This window comes from Vulpes lagopus, chromosome 1 (assembly GCF_018345385.1).
Source record: "Vulpes lagopus strain Blue_001 chromosome 1, ASM1834538v1, whole genome shotgun sequence".
Lineage (NCBI taxonomy): Eukaryota > Metazoa > Chordata > Mammalia > Carnivora > Canidae > Vulpes > Vulpes lagopus.
In genome coordinates, this window is record NC_054824.1 from 120,649,357 (window position 1) to 120,658,579 (window position 9,223).

The 9,223-nt window shown below is 38.9% G+C and overlaps 1 protein-coding gene across 1 annotated transcript; it reads left to right on the forward strand.

Annotated features, from left to right (window-relative positions):
• The first annotated feature begins 1,716 nt into the window (after positions 1–1,716).
• LOC121490697 (trifunctional enzyme subunit beta, mitochondrial-like) lies at positions 1,717–3,625 on the forward strand. The gene has a single exon (XM_041754609.1). The coding sequence runs from the start codon at positions 1,772–1,774 to the stop codon at positions 3,185–3,187; it is 1,416 nt and encodes a 471-aa protein (XP_041610543.1). The 5' UTR covers positions 1,717–1,771; the 3' UTR covers positions 3,188–3,625.
• The last annotated feature ends 5,598 nt before the right edge of the window (positions 3,626–9,223 follow it).

Below are 9,223 nucleotides of genomic sequence, written 5' to 3' on the forward strand. Positions count from 1 at the left end.
TGTCTCTCTTATGTCTCTTCCTCTGTCTCTGTATCTCTCATGAATAAATAAAATGTTTTAAAAAAAAAAGAAAAACTATGGAGCCGTACATTTTCCTGCTCTTGACCTTACCACACTGGGCTGGTTATTAATAATAATATCATCACATTTGGGCCATTCAAAAGGGAAGAATGAGGTACAGTGAGTTAGGGGAGAAACAGAATATAGCTTATAGCTGAATTGAAGGTGTCAGTTGGGCATATTAGTTGCTAATTTAGGATCATGAAATGCAACAAAAAACATTTAAATATCTGGTATGCTCAGCTGTTGGGAAAAGTTCTTAGTTATATACTTCTCACCCTGCATGTCAAATGTCAAAGCTACAAAAATGGCCAGGATGGATCTAAGTTTGATATACTCTAATGAGCTGGTTTCTACTGGTCACACACACACACACACACACACACACACACACACCAATTTTTGTTATAGTTGATGTACATGGTCACTCACTGCACCTAAATGTAGTTTAATTCACTGACCATGCTTTATATAACTTGTGGTTTCTGTCTAGTTGACTCATTCATTCTATCCTAGTCCTTGAATCATCTGCGCCTTCCTGTAGTTTCACCCACATTTCGTCTCCCAATCCAAGACTTTCCTGTTCATTCTTTTAACCCACTGAGGAAACAAGAGTCAGTTAACATGACCACATATCACCCGAGCCACCATGGTCTTGCTCCAGAAATCTGTTTGGGGCAATCCCAGCATCTCTAGCCTTTCTCCAGCTTCCAAAGTTGGATCTCCCAAAAGTCTTGTTCTTCTCACTCTTTTCAACACCTGTGGTTCCATCACTGCTTATAAGAGAAGACAATATAAAATGATGCTCAAAACAGTTTTTCCTTACACTTGATTTTTGTAAACACCTCCTCTGGCCTTCCTGTCTCACCTAAGGGAGAAAGGGAATAGTTAAGAAACACCTGTGAAGGTCACAGCCCAGGGACATAAGCCCAAGAAAATATTGGGGTTTAGTAATAAGATGATAGAATTCAGATTTAATTTAATTTAATTTAAATATAGACATTTTACCCTCACTAATTCCACACAAAGGGCTCAGTGTAATAACTAACAGTGGCCTAGAGCTAAAGAACCTCAAGACAGAATCTTTCTAAGGAGGAATACTTAGGGAAGACTGAAGTTAATAGGGAAGAAAAATGCACCTCTGGCACCTAGAGCTACAACAAACAATAAACACAATCCAACTTACACCATTTGCTTCCCTGGTTCTCAGAACTTTGGGTTTGGACTAGACTGCACCATCAGCTTTCTGGGGCCCCCAGCTTGCAGATGGCAGATCATTGACCTCTCAGTCTCCATAATCATATGAGCTAATCCCTAGTAATAAATCTCTTTCTATATATCTAGATAGATAGATAGATGATAGATAGATAGATAGATAGATAGATAGATAGATAGATAGATAGACCTTGTTAATTGTGTTTTTCTGGAGAACGTTAATACAGAGTCTCTTAAATTTTTGAGTGATAGTCATATTAAGGAGACAGTCTATAGTCCAGTGTAGGCTAGGATATGCCACAGATTCTCTAAATTAGCAGGAGGAAATTGAAATTTATTCTTAGTCCAAATGAATTACAAGGGTCCTTGAAAGCTCTTCTAGTCTATTTCTTGATTTCTCTACCTCCTGATATGCCTAAATATTCATCATTGTTGGCTGGAGTCCGAACCTTCCGTGCCCGCGGGGAGCTCGAGAGGACGGAGCTGAGATTTCAGAATGACTTCCATCTTGACTTACACATTTAAAAATCTTCCTAATGCATCAACATGGGCCCTCCGATTTTCTGTAAGACCTCTGAGCTGTTCCTCCCAGCTACGAGCTGCCCCAGCTGCACAGACCAAATCAAAGAAAACCTTAGCCAAACCCAACATAAGGAATATTGTGGTAGTGGATGGTGTTCGCATTCCGTTTTTGCAGTCAGGCACTTCATATAAGGACCTGATGCCACATGATTTGGCTAGAGCAGCACTTTCGGGTTTGTTGCACCGGACCAATGTCCCAAAGGATGTTGTTGATTATATCATCTTTGGCACAGTTATACAGGAAGTGAAAACTAGCAATGTGGCTAGAGAGGCTGCCCTTGGAGCTGGCTTCTCTGATAAGACTCCTGCTCACACTGTCACCATGGCCTGCATCTCTGCCAACCAAGCCATGACCACAGGTGTTGGCTTGATCGCTTCTGGGCAGTGTGATGTGGTTGTGGCAGGTGGTGTAGAGTTAATGTCTGATGTCCCTATTCGTCATTCAAGGAAAATGCTGCTTGATCTCAATAAGGCCAAGACTCTGGGTCAACGACTATCTTTACTCTCAAAATTCAGATTGAATTTCCTGTCACCTGAGCTCCCTGCCGTGGCCGAGTTCTCCACCAGTGAGACCATGGGCCACTCTGCAGACCGGCTAGCCGCTGCCTTTGCTGTTTCTCAAGCGGACCAGGATGAGTACACACTGCGTTCGCACAGCCTTGCCAAGAAGGCACAGGATGAAGGACTCCTGTCTGATATTGTACCCTTCAAAGTACCGGGAAAAGATACAGTTACCAAAGATAATGGCATTCGTCCTTCTTCTCTGGAGCAAATGGCCAAACTAAAACCTGCATTCATCAAGCCCTATGGCACGGTGACAGCTGCAAATTCTTCTTTCCTGACCGATGGCACATCTGTAATGCTGATTATGGCAGAGGAAAAAGCTCTGGCCATGGGTTATAAGCCCAAGGTGTATTTGAGGGATTTTGTATATGTGTCTCAAGATCCAAAAGATCAACTTTTACTTGGACCAACATATGCCACTCCAAAAGTTCTGGAAAAAGCAGGATTAACACTGAATGATATTGATGCTTTTGAATTTCATGAAGCATTCTCAGGTCAGATTTTGGCTAATTTTAAAGCCATGGATTCTGATTGGTTTGCACAAAACTACATGGGTAGAAAAACCAAGGTTGGGTCACCTCCTCTGGAGTTTAACAACTGGGGTGGATCGCTGTCCCTGGGACACCCATTTGGAGCTACTGGCTGCCGGTTGGTTATGGCAGCTGCCAACAGATTACGGAAGGAGGGAGGCCAGTATGGCTTAGTGGCTGCCTGTGCAGCTGGTGGGCAGGGTCATGCTATGATTGTGGAAGCTTATCCAAAATAATGATAAAGAAGAGGTGACCTGGAGTTTTTGTGCAACACTCGCACTAGGCAATGCCATTCCAATGCATTACTAAATGACATCCATAGGTCCTAGCTCCTCTTAGGAAAACACAATTTGTGGCCTTCTGTTAAATACTTTGCAATTAAGCCTTGCTAGTGTTCTGAGCTTTCCAGTAATCATGGCTTACTGCTTTTTCAGGGATTTCTTAGTCACCACAATCATACAGTGATAATGTTTAAGCAATTATTTGGGGGCTCTGTTTTCATTAAATACTAACAGTGGTTGCAATTTGGGAAAGAGGTTAGCTGAGATTTGGTATCATCTTTGTAACATTTGCAAATTATACTCTTTCCTGTTTGTGACCTAAAGATAAGTGTTTTCTATAAAATACAAACCAATGTGCCTAAAGAAACTTAATTATGGGAAGGTAATTCAGAATTTAAATGTCACTGAATACCTAGAGTAAATGTTTAGATGTTACAAGTATCCTGTTAACCTTAATAAAGTGAGGAAGTATCAAAGAAAAAAAAAATATTCATCATTGTTAAACAAAAAGTGATTAGATATCAACTTGCTAAGCATAAAGTGAAATTATACCATTCTAAGGAATTACAACTATAGAAATGAGCCCACCTGCCCAAGGTGAAGCACTGCTGTATTTTTAGAAATTTAAAGATAAGAATATCCTCTGCTTTCTTGAGGTGTCTCCTCCTTCTAACCTGTTTGGAGGTGATGGCCTCCAAAGGCTAAGGCTTAGGGATATGAAACAAAGAGAACAATCAAAATAAAGTCTTCTCCCCTTAAGGAGAATTGACCTAATGAAATTATTCTCTCTAATGGCTTAGGAATGAAAAAAAGTCCTGAGCCCTTAACTAGTTCTCCCCTATGCTCAATTTATTCATAGAAAGAATTTCCTTTTTGGGCATTCAAATATAACACATAAATATTCCAAAATTTTGTAGAAATATAAACAAATTTAAGGTAAAAAAGAAATGGTCATGCATTTTTTTCAGTAAAGATTAAGTATCTTCATGTGTCTGACACAATAAAGTGATGAAAAGAGACATGAGGCATTGCCCTGAATGTTGCATAGTCAAAAAGAGATGCAACATGTAAACATGTAGCATTTCACTCAAAGGCTAGGGAGGAAAATAGAAACATTCCAAGTATTTCAGCAAAGAAAATTTAAAATAGGGAATTGGTTACATAAAAGATAGAAACATTGATAAAACAAAGGAGGGGTGGTGAAGCAACCCAGAAATTAACCAAACTGGAAACGACTACCAGATCTAGAGGCAGAAGGCTACTGGGGCACCTGGGTGGCTCAGTCGGTTACATGGCCAACTCTTGATTTTGGCTCAGGTCATGATCTCAGGGTCGTAAGATCCAGCCCCACATCAAGCCCTGCTTAATATCTTCTCTCTCTCCCTCTGCCCCTTTTTCCAGCTCGCTCTCTCTAAAAGAATAAAAATTAAAATAAATAATATAAAAGGCTAGAGAAGGAGGTGTTAACAGAACCTAGAAGCCTCAGAAAAGATGTAGCCTCTGCTGAAAACTGTAAAAACACTCTCAGAAGCAAAGAAAGGGAGAGACATAGAGGGAGAGACTCTGTTCTCCCTTCTTCTGCCCTCCATTCTCCTTCCAGAGTCTCTCATAAGACAAACTCACTTAAAAAGGAAGTCAGAAAAATGGAGTTTGTGGAAGAAAGGTAAGGAATGGACCTGAGAAATGTGAAATGATTGGTATATGAAGCAATGATCCTTTAGGTGAGACTAATCTGTATTCCCACTTTGGCATACCAAAGCAAGCTTCCAGAACTTATATTTGCAAGAGAACTCATAACCATGTATACCTCCTGAAGACCAGATTGCTCCTATCCAAATTTTATTATTCCTGTTTTATGTATCTCATCAGTTTATATATACTCAATTTGCACTGTTGACAATCCCTGACATGTGTTCATTAGTGATTTTTAGGATGTGAATATTTTGACTCTACGTACATTGTAAGCTTCTCTCATACCATATAGTGTTTCCTTCTGAAACCTGCATCCATCCCCTATATCCCCACTCTGCCCTAGATTTCTACATAGTATAGACAATCTATGTATTTATGTATTAGAAATAGTTTAAATAAAAAAAAATAAAAATAAAAAAAATTAAAAAAAAAAAGAAATAGTTTAAATATGCATTTCAAGAGATTTGACTAAGGTAATGCTTCATAAAAAAATTTCTGTGGCCAAGTAAGTTAGGGAAAATCGCGTATTATTTTCCTTTTAGAGAATTGCAGTGAAAGTTGATTAATATCAAGACCCAGAGAAGTCCCCCAAGGTTTCCCAAATTATCTGAACACAGAAAACTTTTGTTCTTATAATGACTATTAATACCCCGTGAATACACTTTGATAAACACTGATTCAGATCATGTCACCACAATGTCAATCTTAGCATCAGTAGCATTTATTGTTCAAGGCATTGTGTGAGGTACTACTGGAGATATTGAATTATAAGATACAATCTATTCCCACAGATGATTATAATAAAGTTGAGCCTGAACATATAAATAAAGAGATAAATAATAATTTAAGGCAGCATGGCATGAGTACCAAATGGGTGGTCCAAACAAAGAGTACAGAAAGGGTGAATAGGAGGCAGGATACTTGTAATCTAAGTGGTTTGGGAAGGTTCTAGAAGAATTTGAGACTTGAGTTAATCCTTAGGAGAAAACACACACACAGGGGCAAAAATATGGATGACATATTTAGGGAAAACAAGACCAGTTTAGACTTTTTCCAGTAGGTAGGGTCAACGTGTTGCATATCTTGCTTCGATTTCTATAATAAGAATCTGGATCTTTATTATACAGGCCAAGAGAACTATTAGAGGTCTTTGAGAGAAGAGGGAACCTCTCAGAGATAAATAAGTATGTTTATAGAAAGTGTGGTCCCTTCAGGAATTAGAACAAAAGTGTTCAAAAAAGGCTTTCTGGATGATCTCTTATTCTAGGCTCCCCCAAAAGCAGAGTCTATGATAAGGTCTGTGTACAGGTATTTTATTTTTAGCTGTGATCCCAAGGAGCCAGAGAGGGAGACTGTGAAGAGTACAAGACAGAAGAGAAGAAGTCAGTCAAGTTCCTCATCACTGTGTGCAACTGAGGCTTGGTCCCCCTGGAACCCTCTAAGAAAACCATGAAGAATGCATCTCAGAAATGTTCTCCCAAGAAATGAAAGACAGGAATGTTTATCTAGCAATTTCTATTCTCCATGAATCAAGGGATGCCCTCACATCTACATTTGTGCTCCAGAATGCCCAAGTATATTTCTGCAGGCAACCCACTTAATGTAGGCAGAGAAACTCTGTGTCTGAGAGTAAGAAATAAATGTGAGACTAAGGTACGGTGTTGTCGAGTTACACATGCATGCAACTGGTGACCCCTGCAATGGCTGGAATAAAAAGAGGGGTCTAAGAGGATATCTACATAAGAGGGGTCTGATATAACCTCCAAAGGAAGACCAATCCAATCCAATCCAACACCATATTTCCAGGTTCCTACCTGATTCTTTTTCCTTCAGTCCTTTGCACCATGATCCTGACACATATGATCAACTCCAGGGTTTTTAGCATTTCTTTTTACCTCCTTTCATTTTTCTCATCATTAAAAAAATGAAAACAAAAATAGCCAAATTATAAAGAATAACTGTTTCAACTTATTTACATACAAAAAAAATCACTCTTCAGATTTAATACAGTGCATTTGTTGTCAAAAGGATGAACAGAAGCTTCCAGACAAGATGTGCATGCTTTGTAGACAAAAACTATCTTCCATTAAAATGTTTTCAATAAAATTTTATACTTCCAGAACAGTCCTGCATCTGCACTTAGAACAAACTAAAGGCACTGCCTTGCTCATCATCACTCCAGACCAGGTCTCCTTTAGAACAAGCCATAATTGGAGATATGGTTCTTCAGAATTGCCACAAACCAGCAATATTCATCATCTATGCATTCAACAAATATTTGTGGAGGACCTACTATGATCCAGGCACTGTTCTAAGCTCTAGGGTTAATGTTCTAAACAAACAGACCAAATCTCTGCCCTTGTGAAACTTACAACTTAGTTGTAGGGAAAATGTACAAATAAATACATAATATGTTGGATAGTGACAGGAGCTATGGGGAAAAAATCAAAACAATATAAGGGAATAAAGGATTGTCAAATAAGGAGTGGAAGAGGTGACGCCTGGGAGGCTCAGCGGAGTGGAAGAACAGATATTATTTTCTATAGCGTGGGTTATAAAATGTGGTATTTGCATAGAGTCATGTGGAAGAAACACACCAGAGAGAGGGGTGAAACAAACGCCAAGACATTGAGGCAAAGCATGTTTGGCTTGCCCAAGGAATGGCAAGGAGGCCAGTGAAGCTAGAGCAGAATGAGGTGGGAAGAATATGAAAGAAGAGAGGTCAGAGAGGCAGCCTTAAAAGGGAGGTAACATAGGGCCTTGGACATCATCATAGAACTTTAGCTTTTACTCTGATTGAAACATGGTGCTATTGAAGGATTTTGAGCAGAGGAGTCACATGATCAACTTAACCTTTTTAAATGCTCATTCTGACTGCAGTGGAGAATAAATGCAGTGGCACCGGGGTAGAATTGAGGAGGCTAGTTAAGAAGGTAGGCAAGACTTGATACTGGGCCACAGGAGGGCTATAATAGTGGGACTCCCGAGAAATAGTAGGAATCTAATTATACTTTGAACCTAGAGTTGACAAGATGGGCTGCTGGGTTGGCTATGCAGTATAAGAGAAAGCAAAGAGTCAAAAATTACTCCAAGTTTTCTGACCTAAACAAAGAGAAGAATGGAGTTGTCATTTAACGAGAGGGGAGGATTGCAGCCTTGCAGTTGGAGAAAATTAAAAGTACCATTTAGGTAATTTCATGTATAAGATATTTATTATTAAACAAGTGGGTATGTCCAAGTAGGCAACTGAATGCAGGCAGTCCTCTCTCTGTACCATTCCAAAATTATGCTCACTTTTCCATTACCATGATTCCATAAGATAACATCAATCCTCCAACAGTATGGTCCAAATTCTAGCAACCTCAGTATATTCAACTATGAGTAACTGCAGAATGTACAATGCCACTGCTTCCCCAGCCCACAAACCACCAGGCTTATAACAAATGCACATCATGATCAGGGGGTAATACTGGCAAAACACTTCACATTAGAGAATCTCTTAGATAGTCTTTACAAAGACTAAAATACAAGAAGCTAATTCAAACTTAGAAAAAACTGGGATAATTCTCCAAGGCACAGAAAAGATGCTTGTTCCATATTATGTTTTTTTTGTTTTTTTTTTTTTTTTTTTTTATTTATGACAGTCACAGAGAGAGAGAGAGAGGCAGAGACACAGGCAGAGTGAGAAACAGGCTCCATGCATCGGGAGCCTGACGTGGGATTCGATCCCGGTTCTCCAGGATCGCGCCCTGAGTCAAAGGCAGGCGCCAAACCGCTGCGCCACCCAGGGATCCCTGTTCCATATTATGTTAAACAAAAGGAAGAAGGTAAGTACGGTTCAGTTACTCTTGAGATTCTTTAATTCTTAGAAAGAATTAAAACATTTCTCAATCTTTCTAATGTTTTAAACTAATGAACTATTAGTTTCTAAATATAAATCTTTATTTTTTCATTTCCCTATACTGATATTTATAACTGATATTAAGAGTTTTTAATTTTTGATAAAATTTTGAAGGTTCCCCAAAATATCATAATTTTTCCCATTGATTATTAAGAACACTTTGCACAGTTTCAGCTTGCATGGTCACTGTAATGGCTCCACACTATGCAAAGTGAAGACTGCCTTTAAAGTGTAGGAGAGAGGACCAGGCTGGAGACATAAATTTGTGAATTATCACTGAATAAACAATATTCCAGAATAAGAACACCTCAGAAGTGAGTGTAGATAAAGAGAAGGTCTAAAATAAATAAATAAATAAATAAATAAATAAATAAAGAAATAAATGTCTAAAGACTGAG

Coding starts and splice junctions, on each gene's coding strand:
- LOC121490697 (XM_041754609.1), top strand. CDS start 1,772: ATGACTTCCATCTTGACTTACACATTTAAAAATCTTCCTAATGCATCA.